Source organism: Mytilus galloprovincialis, chromosome 2 (genome assembly GCF_965363235.1).
Source record: "Mytilus galloprovincialis chromosome 2, xbMytGall1.hap1.1, whole genome shotgun sequence".
NCBI lineage: Eukaryota > Metazoa > Mollusca > Bivalvia > Mytilida > Mytilidae > Mytilus > Mytilus galloprovincialis.
In genome coordinates this window covers 96839078-96865740 of record NC_134839.1, presented here as the reverse complement: position 1 = coordinate 96865740, position 26663 = coordinate 96839078, and the positions used below count along the sequence as shown (strand labels likewise).

At 32.2% G+C, this 26663-nt stretch overlaps 2 protein-coding genes across 4 annotated transcripts in view; one reads left to right on the top strand and one right to left on the bottom strand.

The window, feature by feature from the left end:
- The window catches only part of LOC143065013 (uncharacterized), a 49791-nt gene extending 33818 nt beyond the window's left edge, over positions 1–15973 (top strand). The window contains exons 26-40 of one of the 3 annotated variants that reach the window (XM_076238283.1): positions 1362–2239; positions 2713–2827; positions 3126–3317; positions 3883–3919; positions 5508–5789; positions 6738–6842; positions 7516–7797; positions 8382–8493; positions 9329–9536; positions 9878–10755; positions 12233–12347; positions 12727–12918; positions 13220–13253; positions 14480–14770; positions 15394–15973. In XM_076238283.1, the coding sequence (XP_076094398.1) occupies positions 1362–2239; positions 2713–2827; positions 3126–3317; positions 3883–3919; positions 5508–5789; positions 6738–6842; positions 7516–7797; positions 8382–8493; positions 9329–9536; positions 9878–10755; positions 12233–12347; positions 12727–12918; positions 13220–13253; positions 14480–14770; positions 15394–15767 (4095 nt within the window). In that variant the 3' untranslated portion in view covers positions 15768–15973. The remainder of the gene's footprint in view (positions 1–1361; positions 2240–2712; positions 2828–3125; positions 3318–3882; positions 3920–5507; positions 5790–6737; positions 6843–7515; positions 7798–8381; positions 8494–9328; positions 9537–9877; positions 10756–12232; positions 12348–12726; positions 12919–13219; positions 13254–14479; positions 14771–15393) is intronic. The other 2 variants (XM_076238282.1, XM_076238284.1) reach the window with 2 other exon arrangements.
- Positions 15974–23449: 7476 nt separating this feature from the next.
- On the bottom strand, positions 23450–25072 carry LOC143065012 (protein yellow-like). Its single transcript, XM_076238281.1, has one exon. It carries the CDS (start codon positions 24832–24834, stop codon positions 23551–23553), a length of 1284 nt encoding a protein of 427 aa, XP_076094396.1. The 5' UTR covers positions 24835–25072; the 3' UTR covers positions 23450–23550.
- Between the last annotated feature and the right edge of the window lie 1591 nt (positions 25073–26663).

Below are 26663 nucleotides of genomic sequence, written 5' to 3'. Positions count from 1 at the left end.
TGATGTTTAAGTAGTTTTACATATTAATCTTAAAGGTAATAAAAATACCTCAGATTAGCAGTGTCAAAATGAATGCGAAAAATATAGTTTGTTGTTGAGAACTTGGGCTGATAAAGTGTTCACTTTTTGAAGTATTTAATTGCACACCTTCTCTTATTACTGTCATTATATACTTTGAACAATGGATGCAGAGATTTATTTTACCAATTTAGTTTTGGATGAAAAACTTGGGATGCGTTTGAAACGAAAATGAAACAATATCAAGACACAAATTTCATACAGCTCTATAGCTATAGCTCTATACAAAAGCAACTCTAAAAAATTGATACATCAACTGAAGCAAAGTTTGTTAATTGCTAAGTTGGATACTGAAATCTGAGGTAAACCTAACATCCGTAATGGACGGCAATGCAATCATATTGAAAGACAACATGAAACTACACCACATGCTTTCAACCAAAAGATCGGATGAGAATATCAACATTGCGAGAGTAAAATAGTATTTCTCACCGAAAGCATGGCAAACATTAAAGACCGACCGTGCAAGGGCTGTATAGCCAGTCAAGGTCGTTAAAAACTTCCATTTGTAACATTAAAGATTTCCTGATCTTCTAAAAGGAATATCGCAGAATTGAATTGCACGGTATGCGATACAGACGTTCACAGCGGAGGGTAGGAGGGGTCCTGATCCCGAAATCCCGGGCTTAAAAACATGAAGTCCCGAGGTCCCGAATTAAAAAAAAAATAAATCCCGACATCCCGAAAGATCAATCTCGATATCCCGAGCTTAAAACAACACCCGATCCCGCATCCCGAAAAAGGTCCTGCCCCCTTATTACTGGTGTGTGATGGCTGCTTGGAGTGGATTCGTCAAAATGATGTGTCGGGCTTAAACATGCTCCAAAAACCACTTACTGGATATTTATAAACTGTCATTGTAAATAAAAAAAAATAAAGACATTGTATGTATTGTAAATATAAAATAAATGTCTTAAACTTTTATTATTTAGTACATATTACAAGTCCCCATCGTACATTGCTGTTTTTCATGTAACAATAACGCTATGTAACCGTAGCCTCAATAGTTATTGTTACATTCGTAATTAATCAGGTCCTCATCCAACCATGCATTCCGGCATTTAGTCTCCAATGTAACAATAATATTTTTATTATTGTTACATTTCCATGTAACCGTAGCCAGTGCCTTAATTGTTTTTCAAACATAGTAAAACCAATCAAAATGTATATAGAATAATCACCAAAGGCCTTTAAGATAGACCAATTCTTTATGATAATTAAAACATTATCATAAAAAAATAGAATTAAAACTGATATCATAACTTATTTTGACTTCACTCCAGACACCTATCAAACCTTATTGGTCTGGTTGGGAAGATAAGATTTCAGGAATTCATAAGTTTACGTTCGAAGTTTGGAAGTTGGATTACGTGTTGGATAAGGATGGACTGATGGAACCACAAATTACTAACATAACAAATCCTAAACCCTTATTTCTTAAAGAATTTTTACCAGAGTCGAATTTATCAAACCTACAATTCACCCCAGATATATCAGGAGTTTACTCGTGCATATTAGAAATAAATGACAACGCCAATAATTCAGAATATGTCCGACGCATCGTTATATACGATAAAACATCTGATGTTTCTGTAAACGAGTCCAGACGACTGTTTGTTTTATCTGCGGAGGTTCAAACAAACTACACATGGCAGACTGTTTACAGCCCTACTGGTATAAGTATTATCAACGTTACATGGGAAGGACTATTCTCAAATCAGAATCATTCTGATGGTCATTTTCTAGCTAATGTGTTACATTATGAACCAAGAGCAAGTGACAACATTTTACGTCATGGATATAAACGTATTCTTTCTGACTTTGACGATCACGAAGGCACAAGAACATTAGATGCTATTGATAACATCAATGGTATCACCAGATTTGAATTAGTCTATGAAGTTGTCGGTTCAAAGAAATCACAGACGCCAGCAACTGGATGGTTTGAAATATTACCATTAACGGAATCCACAGCAGTACACATGACAACTGGAACAGTATCCGATGGTGACATATTGCAAATTTGGATTCGAGCCTCTGATGTTATGGGGAACAACCAAACAAAGACTTCATTGCTACATTTTGATAAAAGTGGTCCTGATAATTTTATCAATGATATTCAGTACAACATAGAGGATGGTAAAACAGTTTTTTCAACCAGGTATTAAAATTGCATTACGCTGCAATATTGTTATTTAAAGTATGAAAGGCGTTTTTGTTAAGTTTAAGCAAATATGCTTAATAATTTTTAAAAAAATTACTTTTTTATGTAGGCGAAAGGATGAATGAATCAACTGCTTTTTAATTTTGTCGTTTGATTGTATTTTAAGAAAGAGACATTCCAAGGGGCAATAAACCTATAATTTCATGACAAACAAACACCATTATTGCAATAAACCAAAAGAAAAATAAATATGTACAAACAGCAGTATAATTAATTCAAAACCAGGTTTCTATGTACCAAATACTTGTGTGTGTGTGTTTGTGTGTGTGTGAATGTTAAGTTGATATAAAAATTAATATTTACATATGTATATATTATTCGTCATTACTTAAGAGACACACTGTAATAGTTACGTTTACATCTTGTTGCTACAAATGTTTGTTAATTCTAAACTGAAATTTCATTTTTAGATTTCCGTTGATATTCCAAGATCTTCACAGCGGTATCGAAAATATTTCCATAGAAATTGTATTAAATGAAACTGGTGAAATCAAATATAGAACACATGTTGATTCCTTTTCGATGGTGAGTTAATATTCAATACTAAATAACGTTCCGTTCACACGTCGAACAAAATTTAAGCAAACCACTTACTGTCAACGATAAGTAGAGGTGACAAAAATATTAACGTTATGAAATTTCTATAATACATATCATTCAGAAAGTTCACAAGGTAACAATTGTATATGTTTTCAATATAAAATATATTTTTTTATAAATAAAAGGACTCTTTTAAACCATTATCTTTAAATACTGAAGTCTTTCTGTTTCTTCAAAAAGAGTTCGTTTTTATATTAGTTGCAGCTTTTAATGTATTTTTCAGACAAAGACCTCCTGCTCATCTACGCCGGACTGTTATTGTGTATCAAATGGACAATGTTTTGTGCGTACTGTAAATTTGGAAATTAACAATTGTGACCTTGGTGTACCACTATCCTTGCTAAACAAAGGAACATTCAACCTGTTAGTAAACTCAGTTAATACAGCAAGTTTATATACAAGATCTATATTTCAGGTATTTATGAAATAAATATGAATAATAAAAACGAGTTTGTGCTTCCTGATGAAAAACAATCAAGAAAAGATCTTAGACACCAGATTTACAAAATATTACAATAATCGTTTTTTGGGACTTCCAAAAATACTTCACATGAAAAAAATGAAATTATGACAAACGATGACGATGATGACCAAAGCACATTGATTTTAGTATGAAGCGAAAGCGTTGTTATCCAATAAAAATACCGGATTCGCTAGAAACATACATGTATTGTAATTAGATGGATATGAACTTTGATTTAAACTATACAGACACACTGAGTCAGAGTTTCAATGTACTAGTTTACATAAATCAACAAGGAAGTCGTGTTGCCCTATTCAGACACATTCCGGCAGAAACGCCTGTGTCCTTACTCTTAAATGTCAGGTTCTAATCGAAGAAACAGCAAACACTTTTCGGTTTGACACTACCGGGGATCGAATCTAAGATCTCGGCATACAACGCGAAAACGCTACAACGATCCCATTAAGTTCAGGTGATTTAAATTCTATTAATTGTGTATTTCTTTTGTTTTTTCTAGGCAGGCGCAGTGGAATTGTTTAAGGGAATAGATGAATGTAAGTATAGTTGAATCACTTAGTTTTTATTTTTAATTTGATTACTCAGTCACTCATAAATATTGTTGTTCATTGAATATTAACGTTTCAAATACTGATGGTAACTATCACACAAAATATACTCAAAAACAGTTTCGATATACTTATAGATTATCGTTGATCATCTCAACGAGATTGATTTTCTCGCTTGAGCCGGGACGGCGAAAGCGAGAAAGGCAATCGAGTTGAGATGATCAATGATAATCTGTTTATCGCTATTTTACCTATAACGACGACATAATAATGTCTCAAACCTGTTACACAACACGAAACGAATCGAATCTATATAATTGTAAATGTTATACCTTGAAACTCTATAAAGGTTTTGATAATTCATTTCATCGAGGTAAATATGATCAAGTTATCTGGACGGTTGATATACACACTCAACAAAATAGTTCAATTGCATCTGCATTAAATATCTGCTTATGAAATCTATTCATAGGGAAGACTTTGCGTTGATTGGAAATATGCGATAAAGACATATGAATAGACAAATACTTATTCTGTAATGTTCTCGCGGTTTTTATATTCCAAATTGCCATCGCTGGAAACAAAATTATATAAAGTTGTTGATAAATCATAAAACCGCTTACCATCAATTTCTTATGATGTTCATTTGGTAAACATTCTTTATGTCCTTGTCCAAAGTCAGGTGCCTGTAGTTCAGTGGTCAGTGGTTGTCGTTGATTCATGTCTGTCTGATTTTTTTTTCTCGTTAATTCGTTTGTTTTTAATTAGGCTATCAGTTTTCTAAATTAAATTGTTTCATAATTTTTATGTCGGGCCTTTTATAACCGACTATACGGTATGTGTTTTTCTCATTGTTGCAGGCCATACAGTTGCCTATAATTGTTTACATTAACTTTATTTTAATTTTGGCAGATAGTTGTCTCACTGGTAATCCTATTACTTTTAGATTACAAGCTCAAATAGCTTGAAGTATATATATATATATAGCTGTTACTTAATATTGTATGGAAGTACTACTAACTGTTTAACATTTTTACTTATCTTGTAAATTGACTGGTCAAAATATCTGTTTTCAAACTTAAATTTAAATACATGAATGCATATGTATGTACTGTGTTATACACAATATGTAGGTATATCACCTTTGCAATAGGTGGGGATCGTGTTGGACAATCTTTCATCCCTATGTAGTTATGTGTATACTTCTCGTCGTCATGTTACATTTTAGTACAATGGAGTAGTCAGTTTCTTTTCAAAATATGAATATTAAATGTCCTCTTCTTATCTTCGGCCTCTTTTTTAAAGACATTACGATACATAGCCTTGTAAAAATATATATAATACTAGTAACAGGTTTATGCTATGGTACGCCAAACTCATTCGTGGCACATGAATCTAAAATTGAGCCACAGCAACTCCAAAATTGAAAAACATAAACTGAAAAACATTAAACACGACGTATCGCCAGTACTTTTGCTATATTATGTATAAGCCATCTATGATTTTGGTAGAGAATCATTTTAAATTATTTTGAATAATGTAAATATTTATATATGTACCCATTATTTTCTTACAGATGCAAGTCCTTCTGCAATATCCGTTGTTAATAAAACGAATAGCCAGATTACAATTATGTGGATAAATAACCCAACATGTTACATAAGACACGTATTCGTTATTATTTTTTCCCGACCAGACAATTCTTCACAGACATTCAACGTTGATGCAAATTCCACTCTTTACACATTTGATGGTCTTTCCCCTGGCACAAAATATAATGTTGATATATATACACAGTATGGAAATGGAACACATCAAACAACGAGTCTACAGCCACGTTCTGTGACTGTAACAACCAGTAAGATATTCTCAAATACCCATATATTCTCTTCTCTGTACTTTTTTTGTCAGCTGTTTTTGATTTCCTTTTGAAATCTTTACAGTTAATTATAAATGAGGAAAGGCTACGTAATGTTTATCTGAAACAGTGGTACATATTTGTAAAAAGGCAAATCACAAAAATGCTGAACTCCAAGGAAAATTCAAAACGGAAAGTCAAAAATCAAATGGCAAAATCAAAATCGCAAACACATCAAACAAATGAATAACAACTGTCATATTCCTGACTTGGTATTATCGTTTGTGTCATTACATTCTGTAACTATCAACCAACACTTTTCATGAATATATTGAAGAGATTGCTTCAACTTTATCTTCATGTTCACTTTCCCCTAATCAATAAAATCTTATTTCGAAAAATAAACTATGAAATACCGATTCAACTGAGATATTTAATCATACACAGATTCGTCTAAATGTTTTGCATAAAAATTGGAATAAGTTGGACTCTCAGATTCATCACTTTTGGTGTAAAGTTCGAAAACTTTATTACTAGTCGATTTACATTTTCTCTTTTTATATATATATATATATAAATATTTTTTCAGTATAATCGATATATCTCTACCTCTCTCTCTTTCGAGTTTCGAAAAGTACTATGTTTTATACATAGTCAAATTTTGCCTTCCATTGTCACTGAACAATTGTATTGGTTTTTTCCCTTCGACATTTTTTTTGTAGTGTTTTTCCTTTTAATTTGCTTCATTTGATGGGTTGTATGCAAACAAAATGTTCGTATGACTTTCTATCTGTTAGTCTTGTATCTTGACCTACATTAATCTCTCTATGGTATTCAAATCATATGCTTTTCTCCCTTTCAAATAATAAATTGATTATTGACATACAATATTATCTTTTATAGTTTGTAATTTAATATTGACATTGAACTCAAATTTCTCTGTTGCAGACCAATTCTGCTCCCACTTACAGCCATGCTACCCCGGTAATTGTCAAATTGATAATGATGGTTGCCTGTGTTCCAGTAGATTTGGTGGCGATACATGTTTAAATAGTAAGTAAAATTATAAATTAGCTCTTTTGAACACACAAATCACTGAAAAGATACACGTATCACTTACAAGATGTTGACAATAGAAAATAACGTCAATTAATTAGCAAACGACGTTAATTAATGCATAATATTTTGAACAAAAACTATTTCATATTCTAGACACTTTTAGATGACTTAATTTACATAAATAAGAAGACGCGGACATCGAACAGCAAGCTATAAAGGGCCCAAACATTACTAGTGTAAACCAATTCAAAAAGGAAAACCAAAGGTCTAATGTTTATAAAAAACTAGAAACTAGAAACACATATGAACTACACCAAGCATGTGCTAAAGTAAATTACCTGTTGCAAACTCGAAGCGCTGGCGCACTAATGTCTTTATCGGTTAATCATATTTAATTTCATAAACATTAGACAGACACTGGACACAATATATTTAAACCACAAGACATATCATACATTTATTAATTGACTATTTTTAATTTGGAGATAAAACTTGCAAAAGGGTATACGTATATCAATAAAACTCGCAGTTACTACTTTATTCACATGCGAGTTTAAACCCTAATCATATAAATAAAATGATACATGCATGTTGTATTTAATACAATTTATTTCCTTAGAACGTACTTAAATAGTGCGACCTAATGACGTATGCGCTTCCATTTCAGTTGACGAAGTGTATAGACCTGAATTACTAAGAATTAAATCAACTTTGACTAGCATAGATACAACTACAGGGCATGATATATCATCCGTTTTAATTAATGCAACACACAACTCGACATGGTCTAATCTAGACGAATTCGATATCCTTGAACTCTACATAGATGCTGAAATCCATACCAACTCGACAATTGGACCTCAACCAAGTTACCCAAATTACATGAAATCAGCTCGGTTTGGAATAGTTCAAGGAAATGTACAAATTATGCATAAATCGTTAAGCAAAGGTAGGGTTCTGACTTGTTTACTTTATAAATTCCACTATGGTTCAGATTCAAACCAATTAAACCATTTTGATATTTTCTCGTATTTAACAAATATTTCCATTTTGCTGTGTTCGAGCTGTGCCCATGACCGTTTAGATATATATGGTCTACGTGTTCAAGAATAATGTTTTCACTCTTGTTGCGCTACGTTACATTTTTGTTTCGCATGAATTTCAGGAGGCAAGGAACATCAAAATCATGTAGTGAAAATATGATGTTAAGTAGCCTTTTTATGTCAAACTTCTGTTGGGTTTAGCTAGCAATAACACCAGGTTTAATGCATCATTTTCATCCTAAAATTGGTTTCGGTCTTGCAGTACCCTTACAAAGCGTTATAACAAAGCTGTAAAGGTGCACTGCTCATTATTTTTATCATGTCTGAAAATTTCTAATATGGTTGAACAGACATATATATTTTGATTTTTTTTCTATTGTGCACAACAAGGATAATAGGAAGTACAGAAAATATGGACAATTAGACCTATCATAATTGAATATATATGATTAAAAAAATTAACATAAGATTTAATTGTTTTGAATTGCAGGAGACAATGTTACAGTTGTGCCATGCAGTAACATCAGCGATTTAAACCCTGTCGATAAATTGCATTGTGTTATTCAATTAGAGAAACAATTTGATCTGAGCTCTGGAGAATCGTAAGCTTCTTTATATTGTTCTATATAATATGTTTAGAAAAAACCCTTTCAGCTTAATTTTCAATAACTGTATTCCGCGTTTAACAAGTAAACCTCTGTTTTGGGTTTGTCTGATTTTATTTTTGATTAGCTGAACAATTGGCATTGGTATTACTATTGTTTAAGGTATTATTATTATCACATTATTTACTTGATTCCCACGGAAGACAACAGACTAATTCATACAAGTAACATGTAGTAAACAATAACAGCACTAGTATGACCAAATGTGAAACAAAAACAAAAGAGAACAAGTAGCCTGCTTCATGCTACAACAATAAATGAAAAACTAATACTGTAAACAGCAACCAACTACATTGACATTACAACAGGAACATTAATGTAGTCAAAATTAACATTTTGGGATCGCCCAAACATCCTTTTTGTGTCAATTGTATAACAACACAGTTTTCAAACAAACTGTAAATTAACACAAGAACAATTTAAAACCGAGACACACAAAGTGCCAGTATTGTAAGTGTACTAACAGTACTCAAACCAAGTTTAAATCCCTTTCTACTTGTATCTTTTCTGTGTTTTTTAAAAATGTCAATCAGAAAAAGTTCAACTGATTTTGTATAAAAACGCCATAAGCAGTTGTAAAAAAGGCAAGAGCCTGTAGGCAATGCCAAAATATAACTTTCGACAGAAAGCGAGATCCAGGATGTAAACTAATAATCCTGGATAACATGGATCTTTAGTTAGGTTATTTAAACCAAGTTGTGTTTTATTAAGATGGTTTGAAACTTAAAAATCAATATTTCATGTTGAATAATTTTTAGGTTTTATTTTTTAGATTTCTTATAACATTCAATGTCAAATCAGGTGGAAATAGGCAACTGATCAACATAGGTGATGGGACAGATGCAGGAACTGAATTTTATATCGGTTCTTATGTCACACAGAATCTGGAGTATAAATTTGATTTTGATGTACCTTTCCATTGCACACAAAACCCCCTTTGTGTTGGGACATCAATGGAGCTTATCAAGGATGTTACAACGGTATACACATGATTTGCTTATTCTTATGCATTGATGAACTAGTATTACATGTTTGATAATTAAATATGCTTGATCCTTACATGAGATATATATGTATGGCATGACATTTCAATAAAGACAGTTTTGTTCAATTGTTGTTTTATTTTTTCATTGTAATTTTGTATTTCTATCTTAACGTATAAAATCTGAATACACTATAATAATCCTTTTCTGTTATGTGTATGGCTTTTACTTCTTCTTTGCATGATGAGGACTTTCTCCTATCCAAATTGTTACTAAAGTAATTTTTTAATTTAATTTTAAGGTTATCTTAACATACTTCTTTTTTATTTCATTGACAGACAAAATTTCGTCCATCTTGGTCTGATTGGATGGATACACTTTCCGGAGTTTATAGGTATACTTTCGAAGTATGGAAAATGGAGTATGTACAATCGGAAGGTGGACTACGTGAACCTCTCATAACTAATCACTCGAATCCTATACCGTTATTTTCGTCAATAATAAACGAGGAGATTAATATTGTTTTTCCGGAATACGAACCAACAGAAGCTGGAGTTTATTCGTGCATCTTAGAAATAAACGATAAGGCAAATAATTCTGAATATGTGAGAAGAATTGTTGTCTATGATAAAACTTCTAATGTGGAAAAATTAAATTCTACAGGTCGTTTATATGTATCGTCAGCTTCATCCTCGACAAATTTTACATGGCAAATAAGTTATAATTCTGACGCTTCGTCTCCTGTAGTAGTACAGTGGCAGGGTCTGTTTTCCAATTCATTTCATGAGCAACAACATATTTTGTCAAAAGTTTTGGACTATCAACCCCGACTAAGTGACAATATAAAGCGAAATAATTATAAGCGCATACTACCACAATATGACGATAAAGATGGAGACAGAACTATAAGCTCTATAGCAAACGTTCATGGAATTGTCAGATTTGAAATCGCACACGAAAAGGTTACTGAAAAGAAATCATATCTTCCAACTAATGGATGGGTTACTGTGGTACCTTTTGCTGAAAACTATACGTTACAAATATCAGAACGTACCATTGGCGACGGGGACTTACGTCAGATTTGGATTAGAGCTTTTGACATTATGAACAATAGTAACTATGATACAACTATAGTTTACTTTGATAGGAGTGGTCCAGTTAATCATCTAACTGGTACTGACTATAATGCAGACGGACAATATAAATTTACAAGCAGGTATGTTTACTGTATTTTCACTAAATGTCTTTTTGTTTAAAAAATAGCTCTATAAATTTACAAGCAGGTAATGATAGTTGTCTCATTGGCACTCATACCACACCTTCTTGTATCTATATCTATGTTATTTCACTGTTATTTCAATATACACATAAATTTCGTAGATTATATCCATAGCATTTATTTTACACTATTTTTTTTTGTTTGATTTTCCTTTATATATTTTCAAAACTACAGACTTCAGAGCAAATGAATAGAACAAATGTATCTCATTGGTCAATAGGCAAGTAAAGAGAAGTATGGCCGAAGCAATGTTTTAATTTTTTTTTAAATTAAAGTGTGTTAATAACTGGGAAAATGGTGTTCTTCGCGTTAAGTATTTTACGATAAATTATTAGTGTTTTGGTTCAAACAAGATATTTATAATAAAATATTCTCCGTTGCACAATTTAGAAATGATTTAATTTCAACTTTTCCCTACCCCTTTAACATTGTTTAACTGAAAGGTCACCATTGGTAATTTAGCTTCTCACTCACTCAGATATGTATACAGTATTGGCATTAAAATACATGTGTTAGAACGATAATTATGAAGCTAAATTAAGAAAACCGCTAAAGGCATTCCAAACTTCTTTAATGGTCATTTTCATTTTAAATTAGCTCTATTTATCACACAATAACAACTGTTATACACAAAAAGCGTAGAAGGAATCATAAAATATTGTTCAGTTCCACAGACGGCACCAGCACCAAACTTCATCAGGAAAAGTCCTAAATATATTGACCATATATCTGAAATGTAAAACCGACAATGAAACATCTACACGTTGCAACAACCAAAAACGATGAACAACATATTTAAAACCCGGATTAAATTTTTTTTTTTTTTCCTACTTGAAGCTAGCTCGGGAAACCAAAATGTTTGGTCAGCAAAGAAGCCACGAAGCAACATTATAGAACATAACTGAAATAGGCAGTAATTATTAGAGGCTTTATTTAAGGAATGAATGTTATATTTTTTCTGTCTATGAAGAAATCACATTAAGAATGTGGTGCCCACTGAATAACCCGCGTAGCGGGTAATTTCAAGTGTGCACTACAATTTTTTAGGTTATTTCGAATAGACAGAAAAGTATTATAGTCATTCCTTATAATTTAATTCTAAATTTCATTTTAAGCCAGAGTATGTCATGATAGAACGTTCATGATGTCATGGTCACGTGACAAAATTATATCCATGAGCTGATAAACAAAACACTTTCAGCTAATCAGAAGACGTGTTACATCCAAAATTAAATTATAAGTATTTGCAATCGCCAGAGAAAAGAAAAATACAAAACAACGAATGCGTCAAATTCAGAAAAAAAAAGGCAGACAAGTCTTATTTGTAATCTTATCAATGATAATTATGTTACCATAAATAATTTAAGATTATTTCATATAATCAAGAATGCATAATGTCGTTAATTTATTACAGATTTACAGTTATCACTCAAGATTTACACAGTGGCTGTACAAACGTCTCTATTCAACTGAAACTTGAAAACTCTGATGATATTAAATACGAAACCGAAAAAATAATGGAAATTACGGTAAATATTTACAACAACTTGAACAAATATTTAGAGATAGTATATATGGTAAAAGTATCAAATTGAGCAATTTTTATATTTTAGAAATAACAGAAATTAAAGGCGACATTTTCTTCATTCAATGATAACAACCAGATATAATTAGAATGTCCATACGAAGAATCCGGATGCTATGATTGCTATGATTTTCATTTGTTTATTGAATACGTAGAAGAGACTTACAATTATACAGTGTATGCCCACTGTTTTATGATTTGTTCATTTCATTGTATTCAATTGCCTCTTTTGGAAAAGTATACCACATGGTGCATTAAAGATTCAATTATTTGAATTTGTAATTATTCACATTGTTTATAATTCATGTATTTGTTTTTTACAGAATAAAACGTATTGTAATCAAGACCCAGATTGTTACTGTGTGCCAATGGGACTTTGTTTTTTGCGCAAAATACAATTTGATGTGGACAACTGTCTCCTTGCAGTGTCATCCGAGCTATTAGATAACAGCAAATATGTTCTGGTTGTGTCATCCTCTAACACAGCTGGTCTGAATACGACGTCTATGTTCGAAGTAAACACATATTGACATTTCTTTACAATTTATCATTATTTTCTGTTCATGTAATGTATAATGTAAACAGTTCTTACATATTAAATATACTCTGGTACATGTGGTATTTTTCAGGGGCAATCAGTTCTATATAAATTGCAATTAATTTTGCAGTTAATACTTCACCACTCGTTTATGATTAAATTAGTTAAAAGTAAAACAACTCAAAGTGTAAAGATTTTTTTGATCATATCAGAGACATATAATACAATGTCTCTGATCATATTATAAAGGCACTGACATAGCGTGTTTTGTTTTTCAGATTGATGTTAAGAATGTCGTTGGAATTAACGAATGTAAGTATGAATGGCATATGCAATATATTGAAAGCATGCGTAAGGTTTTCATTTCAATTGCTTTTATTTTCTAGTCTCACACTTACAAACTTACTTACCTATTTGGTGTCACTAGACCCATTTGTAGCCGTTTTTTTGTAATATATTTATCGGATTTTGGGGGAAAACAACAAATAAACCAAAGTCCGTGTACATATAAATTGTTATGTACACACACCGTGCGTCAAGTTTGTCTTACAGATAGTAGAACCCTATAGAGTCAGAAATTTACAGTGTCAAAATGGATAATGCTGTGATACTACAACTTTGTACTATGTGATTGACTTTTTTATCCAATTTTACTGAGCCTTTTCAGTATGACTTATAAATTGGCTTTGACTATAATTTTAAATTCTTTTTTGTTATAAAACTCTTTAAAGGATTTGTTTCATTTACATCCTTGCCTTTTAACCGGTACTAATGAAGTAACTCAAGAAAAGCGCGTCGGACGCATGAAATTTATAAAAGTGTTTTACCCAACAGTTTGAATTAATACATGTGTTTTCGGTCGTTTGTTAGATTTTTATATTCATTTCGTTTCGTTTTTCGTAACATTGTTTTACATGTATACCGTTTCATAATATTGTTTGATTCTTTTCTGATTTTCTTAAAAGTCAGTGCACTGAAAATAAAGTCATATTTTTGATGGGATTTGAATGATATAGTTCGTGCAACTTTTAGTATGAAATATATCTGAAAAAAAACCTCATATATGGAGCATTTGCCTGTCAGAGATCCAGCCATTTTAAACAGTGGTCTTGAAGTTTATGCACGAAAAACAGTCGTCTTAATGAATTGTCTTTTTATCGAATTGCGATTCACGAAATCTTGATTTAAAGTTTTATTTGACGATATTTTTAAAAATTTCTTTTACCAATTCTGTTTTGATGATATGATAATGGCCTTATTAGATCAAGTGGCCCTTTTCGCCAAGTGAGCTTTACTCATCGATTGGCGTCTGTCGTCGTCGTCGTCGTCTGTTAACTTTAACAAAAATATTATCAAACATGGCCTAAATCATCCTATGGGTATCTAGTCTGCAAAACTCATTAGTAGGACTTAAATCAAAATTCCAAAATGTTGTTCAAAATCAGGTCGTAAGACATATTTGAATAAGTTTGAAATGCATACTCTATTCTTCTTGAAATCAAAATACTGCTCATTTACGTACCTTGTTTTCGTTTCAGATTCAAGTCCATCATCAGTATCGTTCATTAACAAAACAAAGACAGCCGTGACTTTACAATGGATCCACCCGCCTACATGTTACGAACCGACCAGATATATCATACATCTGTTACAACCACACAATTCTACCATAGAGTTTGAGATCAGTCCGAACGATACATCATTTACCATAACAGGTTTATCATCTGGTGTGTCCTACAGTGTAGAAATGTATACCGAGTATGGAAATATATCTTACTCTGTTAGAAGTGTAAACCCAGTATATATACAGTTCGATACATCAGACCCAGGTAACATTATAAATTGTTAAGGAATTAAGAAACTTGTTTTACTAAAACAGCAAGGACATGAGATATGATTTGCAAATGAGAAAACTATCCACTAGAGACAAAAAGACGTAAATGTTAGCATACATACGTAATTGTACAGCCTACTAAAATTTCGCATAGAGAGACATTAAAGGCCTCGACGTGACAAAATGTAAAACAATGCATACGAGAAAACCAACAGTGGGATTTATACATACAAAGCAGCAAACGAAAAACAACTGTGATATACAATAACAGACATCAACCACTGCATCACAGGCTTCTGAATGAACAGACTTATACAGAATAGGGCAGGATGCTACATTATAGATTTGTTTTAACATAATGGAAATGGCTTAAGTACAATTTAAGCCACTCTCAAGAACAATTTCTATATTCCAATGGACAAAACAAATATAAAAAAATAAAGTCAGATTAAACGAAGAAAACCAAGTATCATAAAAAAAATCACAAAAAAATACCGTACTCTGAAGAAAATTCAAAAAATCATCTTACTATAATGTGTCTTTGTAGCTGAATATTTTGTATTTGCAAATTTTATTTTCTTCAAGAGATGCAATGTCGTTACATATGATTATTTTCAGATGAAGAAAGTAGCAGCTTGAATCTGGTCCCCATCATTGTAGGGTCAGTTATCGGATTTATTCTACTTGTCATTCTAGCCATTTTAGCGACACTGTATTTCCTGAAACGACGACATCGGAATTTGTGTGTTGGACCAATCTCCGAACCGGATGTTATAAACAATGCTGCTAAAGCACCGATGATTAAAGTATCACCTTCTATCATAAGGAAATTGTCCATAAGTGCTCTTTCAATTCCAGAAAGTCCATCATTAGAAAAAGCAAACAAGAGATTGCAAACAAACATATTTGATATCAGTTTACCGAAAGGAAGAGCCAAAACTTTGCCTCCTTTACCACCATTGAGTTCAACTATGCAAAAACAGTCTTTATAAATTCGATGTTGAATAGTTTTTACTGATATGTTTCTCGTGTATAATTAAAAAAATAATTCTTTAACCACCAAAGTTTATTAAAAATTGTGAACACAAGATTACGCATATTATGTTAAGATAACCTGTTCCAGTTTAATGGTGGCATTTATTGAACGATAGTACTGTTTGTGGCATATATATGTATACTTTCAAATATCAGAAATGAAAATTAGTACAATATCAGATAGTATACTTATCTGTTCAATGTGGAAAAAAGCATACGAAACATCACATACACGTCTTGCGTATAAACAAAATTTAATCTTTGTATCTATGATGAGTTTATTTATCGACAATAAGTTTTTTGTGCTTCTTTGTTAAAGATTTTGTTTGTTTTGAGATTGTGACACAGTGATGACTGCTAAACCCATTATATGTCTGTTTTGTTCACGCATCTTTGTAAATATAATGGAATTTGATGCGACTGGCATGTAAGTGTGAGGTTTAGCGCTACAAAACCAGGTTTAATCCACTATTTTCTACATATGAAAATGCCTGTACCAATTCAGGAATATGACAGTTGTTATCCATTCGTTTAATGTGTTTGAGTTTTTGATTTCACCATTTGATATCTAGAAATTGACTATGAGGGTCGGTTGAAAACTAAACTTTACGACTAAAGAGATGATGTCAGCTTCCCAATTGTGACCTTTTCATTTTTAAACCAACAGTTCTAAATCCCTTCGTAAATTTTACGGACGCCATCACGAGTTGGTTGACCGTTATGAAATATCTCTTATACATTGTACATATGGTATCAGATATGTTCTCATTGTCGTAACTACAATCCAGTTCACTTTTTACAAATGTGACCTACCAAATTAGACTATTTACTGGATTTGTAATAACATTAGCAACACGACAGGTGTACATGTGAAGCAGGATCTGCTTGCCCTTCCGGAGCACCTGAAATCACCCCCAGTTTTGATGGGGTGCGAGTTGTTGTTGAACCCCTATTTGTGACATTTTGTTCACGCATCATTGTCAATATAATAGAATTTGATGCGACGATCGTACACAAATAATAGGTTTAGCGCTATAAAACCTGGTTCAATCCACCATTTTCTACATTTGAAAATCCCTGTACCAATTCAGGAATATGACAGTTGTTGTCCATTCGTTTGATGTGTTTTATCAACTGATTTTGCTATTTGATTAGGGACTTTCCGTTTTGAATTTTCCTCGGAGTTCAGTATTTTTGTGATTTTACTATTTGAAACAATAAAATGAGACATATGTAATCAAAAGCAAGGAAAACTAGATTTGTCATTGCAAGCAATAGCGGATGTCACCCTTCCCCAAATGACACTTAGCCGAAAAAAAAATTTAAATTTTAAACACTTAAAACATATATATGAATAGCTATACTACTTTCTGAGTTTTTAGAACATTAAATATCAGAAGTGAATATTAGTATAATATCAGATAGTATACTAAATCAGTGTGGAAAAAAGCATACGAAACATGCCATATCGACAATAAGTTGAAACAATAAAAAAACGCACATATTTATACAAAAGCAAGGAAAACTACAATACTAGTACTATTTCAAAACGAAATCAGATATTACAAAGATATTGATATCTTATTGGGTTGAAAAACTATTCTTCTATTCAATTTTGAAAGCCAATGACGTGTCATATGCGATAAGATGACAGATATCTAGTTAAACATTTCTTCAAGTGTAAGAAATACACTTATGTGATAACTCAATTATAACATGCATATTTAGAACGATGACTTGTCAGTTTCCTTTTAATACACCTTACGTTGTACGAGACACTGAAAACGATAACTCATACGATAGAAATCCACAAAAAGACATGCCATTTTACCTTTACAAAAATCGTGTTTTTTAATTCTAATTTTAATTTTAAATTTTACTCTATTTCCAAATGCTTCATAAACAAGATATTATATGTTATTTAAGTCTCAGACAGGGTATATACTGTAACATTCCCGGCTTAGAGTTTATATCCCCTGAGCCGAAGGCTAATTCGCTCGGTAGTTATACAAATTTATCATATACTTAGCATTGATATGATAGCTTTTCCATATGTGAAATGAGCGGAAGTACACAAGCCATAATTTCCCATCCGGGCTGATAACCCATATCAGCCCGGTCTGATAACCCATATCAGGGGCGTCTCGTGCAAAAACCCATAACAGTGCTTCTCGTGCAAGTTACTTCCGGTGTTTCTGGTATCGATTGTTTACTTTTCCATTGTGACGTCAGATATTTTTTATGACGACGTCAAAATTTACGGGAACTTTTGTGGGGATAGTTTAGTACTTGCTAACAAATCCCATTGACAATTAAGAATCATTTTATAGTACAACAAACAGGGAGTTATAATGATCATAAAACTCTTCCAAATTTTCAATGTTTCAAAATGCCTCTATAGGAAATGTTACCATACATATATATTGAGGGGGTCTCATTTGGGGGCTTCTGATCCCGGGTCCTGCTTACTTTTTTGTCAGATTCCCGTATCCCGCTTACGCTATGTACGTAAACAACTTTCATTTTTTTTTTTTTTTTTTTGTAATTTCCCGTGTCCCGCTAGACTTCAGTTCCCGTTTTCACGGCACAATAATTCGACTTTCACGTTTCACGCTTATAAACAATCGGCAATCCCGCGTCGCGCTTAGACCCCAATGAGACCCACTATGGAGGTAGTGATGCTGTTGTTGGACAATTATAGTATATTTGATTCATAATTTAACTTCTTTATACAGTTTTTGACTGTTTTAGTTATTGCATTTGTTTATTTGTCTTACATAAAACTATTGTCGGAAGTATATGATAAAGCGATTAATACATGGCCTTTTCCATATCAGCCTGTGTATCATCCCGAGACCCCCATATCAGCCCGAGACGTAGTCGAGGTGCTGATATGGGTCGAGGGATGATACCCAGGCTGATATGGAAAAGGCCATGTATTAATCTCTTAGGCTATTTAAAAGGTCCCCTCGAACATTGCATGGTGTTTCATTTGAAAATTTATTTGAAATCAACAACAACAACAAAATAGTTTCTACTATAGAGAATATTTGTTATCGCTATTTACGAAAAAAAAATTATCTTACTGGCTGAAAATTTTCTTTCTCAGTGGAGTCGAATGATATGAAAATTATCGCTTAAACTAAGGACGCACGTGCCCGTTATCATGAAATTAACAACGTCGTCATAGGTAAAATAGCGATAACATCAACATCGTATCAGCTAAATAATGTTACGTAGTGCTACGTAGATTAATGTTATGACTATTGAACGTGTAGCTAGCCTAGCTGCTATCAAAATCTACATAGCAGCTAGGCTAACTACACGTTCAGTGGTCATACATCTACGTAGCCCTATGTAGCCTCTACGATATTAACCCTGATTATCATTGGTCATCTGAACTCGATTGCTTTTCTCGCTTTCGCCGTACCGGCTCAGGCGAGAAATCCAATCTCGTTGAGATGATCAATGATAATTTATTATAAGTATAGTTTAGAGATAGTAAAGTGATCTGCTGTTTTTGTAATTGAACGCACCTGAGTACATATTTAACGAACATAATTTTGAGAAGACAAAAACGGTAATTCTGAACCTTAAATGACATCTCCTTTCATTTTTTTTTTTATCTCTAGTGATTTGATTTTCTTTGCTAGTAACAGCAACCCTTTTTAAAAAAAGACACTACACAAACTTATATGGCTTACAAAGCAAACAAGATAATGTGCAATTCACTGTGTAAATTGATATCAATAAATCAGAAATTTCGATGGCAAAAAATAACCCTGTATAATCTTATACATGGATATTGCCTTTGATGTACCGTATATTGCAACGGATTCACAATACATTACGATAACTTAAACGATACACCATAAGGTAACTCCTGTATGCGACTTTTAATGAAAGGGATGATCCGATCAAATATGAACCCCTCATCATCCAAGATCCCGAAAATGGAAACTAAATCTACGAGTTAGAGAATATTTGTTGAGCCGTTCTGTTGACATAAGCTTACGGCGATTACAAGACCATTATCGCCATTTAAAATTAGTTGTTTTTATTCAGCTGCAGCTGAACCATCCTCAACTCTGGAAAGGGAGGCGGATTTATATAAGTTTTTCTTGTTTCCGAATCCAAGTATTTATATTGTATAATTATATTTCGTGCACTTTTGAAAAAATAAAATATTGTTTAAACTAATTCTGGAAAAATAATCTTTCAACGCACATTTATAGAATATGAAAACGGATGTACAAGTAATAATGCAAAATAATGATATAAAATGGTATAATTTTTTACGCAGGGGACTTTTATAGCTTTATATTTTTACACGATAATGAGTGTTGATCATTGTTCAAAGTTGATAGGTTGTGACCTATAATTGTTTTTTTTTTTATCCTCGTTTTTATGTTGTCACTGGATGATAGTTGTCTAATTAGTTAAAAAATATAATTGTAATTACTAACTGTAGGCAAAATGATTTTTGAATGAGACATATGTAAATCCTACTTTTTTAGGCTTCTCCAGATACAATATGAGTAAAATTATGTATAATAATTTTATCAGCATACATGAATAAACATATTTATTGGATAGTATATAAACTATAAGAGAGCCATGTCTCTTGCACGTTAAAGACACCCTTGTAGATTTCGAAAAGAGCAGGCTAATGCCGCTACAAGGCAGCACTCGCACCCGCAAAGTGGAAAGGGATTAATATAAGTTGCAAAACTTGTTTCCCAATCCAATTTAAATAAATATGTTTAAACTACACATGTAACTATAATAGATAAAATGGCAGAAGTTGGCCTACAACATTTTCTTATTTCCATATTATTAGAAACACAAAACTGGCATATGTTATTGATATTTCAGCTATAAATTCACACCAAAAGAAATAATGAAATGCAAAATTCGGGTCAGTGGAAGTCAGGGGGAAATGGTTTTGGCTTTAAAACAGAATTTGTCAGCAAAGTAATCGTTTTACTCTTTGATTTCAATTTCTTTCTTTTGAAACATTTTTAAATATCGTCTGCACTCATGTATTAAATCCAAGAATCATTGACTCAAACAGTGAAATAGAAAATGAAAATAACAAATTGCATAATTCTGTGTCTTCAATACGTCCAATGAGATGACACAGAATCGTTTCCATGGAATCGAATTTTCGCCGAGAATTATGTATAATTTTAACAACAAATGATGTTCTACAGACACCATACATTTGACATTCCATTTAAACGTGGCACTGTCAGTAAAGGAACGTTATATGATAGAAACACTGGCGTTTTAAATTACAAAATATTTTTTTTATATAATTGAATTGCAGAAGCGTTGCTGATAGGGGTTTTGTAAACTTAATTGTACACATGGGAGTATCGTCGATATTTTAAAAACACAATTATAATCCTTATGTCGTAAATACAATCCCCTTCCCTTTTCACGAATGTGACCTACCGAATAAGACTAATTAACCGGGTTTGTAAAAACATGAGCAACACGACGGGTATCACATACGGAGCAGGATCTGTGTACCCTTCTGGAGGCCCTTCCGATCTATGAGTTTGATTGTCCCTCTATTATCTCTGACACCTCCTTTTTAGCTAATGATATTTATTAAAAGTTTGTTTGGTGTTTGAAGCATTTCTTCATGTCCAATCACAAATTAAATTAATCTTAAGACATAAACAAGATACTTTTTTTTCAAAATCTCAAACTACATATATATATATACCATCTCTTAACGCGACCAAAAGTATCACAATGTTTTTTTTATATCAAGATGTAAAGATAACATAGATTAACATTTTAAAGTTCTTTTCCAGCATTAGTTCTGAACTTCATAAATTAATTAATTATTTTATTAACAAACTAGGTGATATATTTGTCTTAACAAATAGATAAAAGATTGCAATGGGTTGGGGGTCCAATAAAAAACAGACAACACCCTGGTAATTAATGAATAATTCTAAAAAAAAAAAAAAAAAAAAAAAAAAAAAACAATAACAGAACAATACACGGAAACCCAAAGATTGAGCAACACGAAGCTCACCAAAATCCAGGTTTGTACTCAGGCTTCAGAAGGGTCATCATCAGTTCTTTATTAACATGTGACATCCATGTAGTTACTTTAAAGGGATGAAAAGTCAATGTAAAGGCATTATCAAATGGCGAATTGTTAAATGTCTATTGTCTCACCCTTAGACAAACAATAACGAATAAAATTGAGAATGGAAATGGGGTATGTGTCAAAGAGACAACAACCTGACCAAAGAGCAGAAAACAACAGAAGTTAACCAATTGGTCTTCAACACAGCCAGCGAAAAAAACCCAAAAACTGTTTCTGAATGAATCTTCATTCACCAATATTTTTAGACCAAATGTTAACGTGTGAAATGAAAACAAGGAAAAGGATAAATCAGACCTTTACCGGGAGAGACAACAGACATTGAAAAAATAGCATCATACAAAATTTAAATTAAATAAAAAAATACATAAGGTATTAAATATATCACAATTTTAAAAGTCCGTTTGTGATACCGTTATAATGGTTTATTCAAGTTGCCGACCCACTACTCAGAACCTATCTATTGCCGGATTTGTAACATTCATTTTGTCTATAATGTGAACTGAACACTTGTCACTGGACTCAATTATCATTTATCATTTAACGAGTGAAAATAACAACAAAGAACTACATTATTGTAATACAGACAGCAGAAGTTACGAAAATATTATCATCGGCGTTATCAAAAAGGAAAATAGCATTTAAATAAAACTGAAAATCTATTTGAGCTAAAAATTGTAGAAAGAAAGATTATCTATATCAAAAGAAATCATTCCAAAGGAAATTTCTCCAGAGGAAGAAAATCTTAGATAAGAGTTTTATTATGTAAAGGTATGAACAGAAAATAAACAGCCCCGAAGCCTAATCTCAAAACTATTTGATTTTTTAAAATACATTTTTATTCCATAGAATAACATATGACAAACAAAAGTCTTACTTTAATTTATTCAGATAATATGTCTAATAAATCACAAAATTGTAGGTTGTTTAAAAATAAATAAAAGCATTATCGTTATTATTTATTTACTCCTGAATATATAACAGCAAAGTCATATGTCATGTCATATGTTTTTAGTGATATATATTCAACTGTTTAATGTAATACTAGACCTGGTATTGTCTTGTCCGTGACTTAAAATCGTTTATAAAAACAAGATTGAGGGCAATATCCTAACAATTATACGGCAATCTGAAGATTTTTTCATTATATGTGAAAAACAGTGTGTAATAAGAAAATGTTTTTCAATACTTATTTTTGTCGTTCCAAGTTTTATTCTTCAAATACACCTCTAAATCCTTGTCCTATGGTCTTTGATAGATAGTTGTCTCATTTGCAATAAAACCACTTTCCTTATGTTTCAACTGTTTTATACATTTCAAGTTTGAAAACCTAGGCACTCATAAGAGAAAATCGATACTTAATATAAAAGTTTATAATACGTATTGACATACATGTATCACTTGTGTTTTATTTTCTATACTTTATTCTTTGTATATGATTTGTAGTGTAATAAAAATACATTGATTTATTGTAGAAGTAATAATCGACAGACAGTCGACATAAAACAAATACACAACTTATACTAGGTTTATTAATAATAATATTAAATATAGAAACATTGTGCTAAAAGCGCAGTAAGTTTGGCCTGTATTCATTTTAGATTCAAAAACAGTTACCAAAAATTAAAAGAACACAACAATATAAACATACAAACAAAAACGTCAAGAGAATATGATGGAGCTGAGCTAGTATCATCAGAAAACTTCAAGTAACTGCTGTCGTCGACAAAGAGTTTCCAAACGAAAAAATTCGACGAGCCCTTTGTCGTATCGTTGGAAAAGTGCGTATTCAAATTATTAGAAACAAACCATAAATAGCCACTTTCATCAAAAGCAAAGGAATCAACCCATTCGATCCTATCGTCCTTAGCAATCTCTGTCTGTCTGCCAGGTTTGACGTTGTCTGATATTGGTGTCATCGACCACTGGTAAACACTTCTTGGTCCTAATGTTGAATAATATAGGTTATGTTTCTTACCATAATATATTCCATCACTCTGAACCATTTTGTTTCCCACATGAATTACCTCCCTTCCAAAATCAGTATTCGAAGAGTTTTTGCGCAATAAAGCTGTTGGGATCCGGTATAAACCTACTCCGGCTAGAGGGCAATAATAAACGTTTTTAAGATCAGATGACATTGCAATACCATTTATTCCAAGAGGGGAGTAAGCGTTCGTGACATTACCTATTGTTATACTGGCATATTCTTGTACTGGCTTCATTGATGGATGACTAAATGCATAAGAAATGTCAAGTTCCCTGTCGTAAACAATTAATCTATGCCCTAAGGTGTCTGATATGTATGCCCATCTTGCTGTTTTATTACTGTTGAAGTCAAGAACGATGTCATTCAAATAAAACATACCTGGCCCGGTCACAGAAAAAGGGAATGTATGTCGATGGATTTCGACGTCATTTTCCAGGTCCCATATAATGATTTTACTTGGGCACTGATCAGCAATGTTAATACCGGCACGCGGAACAAAGCTTGTATCGATGATCCACATATATCCTGTATAAGGATCTATCTCCATACTTTGAATTAATCGCATCTTTGAGCAATCTCCTTCAAGTTGAATATCCCAATTAGGATATGGAATAAGTAGCGGATTTTTAGATGTATCATTCTGAATTTTTACCAACGAAAACGGCACGCCATCTTTTAGCTTAGGAATTGTCAAGTAGATATTATCCTTGTACATTTTTATTCCATTAATTGCATTGTTTTCAGGGATAAATTTCTTGCTTTGTACATATTCATCTTTAACTGAAGAATTAGGCCATACTAAATCCACGGTCTCCCATTCGTAAACAATATTTGGTTCAACAGAGCATAGCACAGTAAATATTCCAAAAGCTTGAAAATAAAAGGCGAACGCTAGATAGTTTGCCATCTTTCTCACTGTCAGCGAATTCAGTTAATTGTATGTCACACACAGCTGTCTAATTATGTAATCTTCCTGTTATTTGCAGCAATGATTCAGAAAAGAAACTGTCAAATCATTGTGTTTTGTAACCAGAAATGTAGGTCGATGATTTTTTCATGTACATGCATAGCCGTTTGACCATCCCTTTAATACCCCGATAAGACAGGTATTTTGATCATTATTACCACGACTTTAAATGTTTTGTTGTTAAATAGAATAAAGTAATAAAATCGTAAAATATAGCTTGGTTGAATACACTTTCTATAAGACGATGTCAATAACCACGTCTCAGGTTTATATTGCCATAACGAACTATCATAAAGGGATATACATGTATATTATAAATGTATGGATGTGTTTGGTTATTTGTTTTGTTTTATTGTTTTGTTCGTTTCAGTTGTTGAAAAGATGAGAAATTTAAGCAGTAGTATGCTCACGAAGGATTAAAAATGTCCCTACGGTTTTGATGGTTTTAATTAGATCATAATACTACAAATTTCCCATAGAAATAGTTAGTATGATAATGCTGTTAATACAAAACAACTTCTTTTTGACACATTTTAAAAATGACAAAGTATTATTTGATTTTTTAAGTATGCATTATATTATAGTTGAAACGTCAGTTTTTGTTAAATTTTTAACAATTCTAAACATTTTTAGAATAATTAACTTTGGCCGCCACTCAAGATTCAGAAGTTGTTTCTGTCTGGGAATCAATACCATCATTCGTAGCTCCTGGTTACAGAACACTTTGATTGTGGCCAAGGATTTCCTTTAGCTTTTAGGTCCGAAAAATGTTGAAATCCATCGTATTATGTATGACAATATATCCAAAATGTGCTCATCTTAAAGCTAAACTGTAGTCTTACGGAGTGATGTATTGTAACAAAGAAGTAAGGCTTTTGAAATGGATCCATTAAAATTCAAGGCCATGTCTGTCCTAAAGTAAAACACGTCCACGTTGATCAAGCCAAAATGCAGTTGGAATCTGAAAGATATGATATTGTGAATTTGCGTAATTTAAAGTCTAAAGGTCATTGGTCTTGGTTGGAACTCAGTTCATGACAAATTGACCCTCCCTCTTACTTGAAGATATTTTTATGACGGAAAAGGGATGACTGAGCGCTGATCTTCCCTCCAAAATGTTAATTACTAAATACATTTGTATTCTTTGTTATAATCACAGGGGCTTGGACATAACTCGTGTATGGTGATCTGTAGCTTCTATTCGAATATCTTTAAGAATTTTCGCATTTTTCGGGGAATTTATCCCACTCATTTATTGTCTATGTAATTCTTATTTCTAGTGTGTCTATCTTCTCGAACGCTCGTTCTTTTGAGACCTGGTGCTGATGAATAAAATACAATATAGTTTAAATTATTTATTTCAAAAAATTAGAAATTGAAGTCTGGTATGTGATCAATTTCTACAATTGATACTAGAAAACTTTACTTTTAACTTAGCTATGTTTATTGATTTATTTAAATTGTGTACTTTTTTTGTTTGAAAGACACTAGTTCTTTGCCGAAAGTTTACTGCATTAATGTTCAATATTAAACACATCTATATCTTTAAGGAACCAAAAAGGCACACAATATATATAATCACAATCATTGAATGGATAGGTCTGCTTCACATGTACATATAATATAATCTTTCATCAAGAATGGATAAATAAAACCTTTAAGGATTCAATAGGCGCAGAACAAGTACAGTTTAGACAAAGCTCTTGAAAGAAACCTGCAAAAAGGACAGAGAAGTAAAAAAAAAACTGCACAGAAAACACTTTTTAATA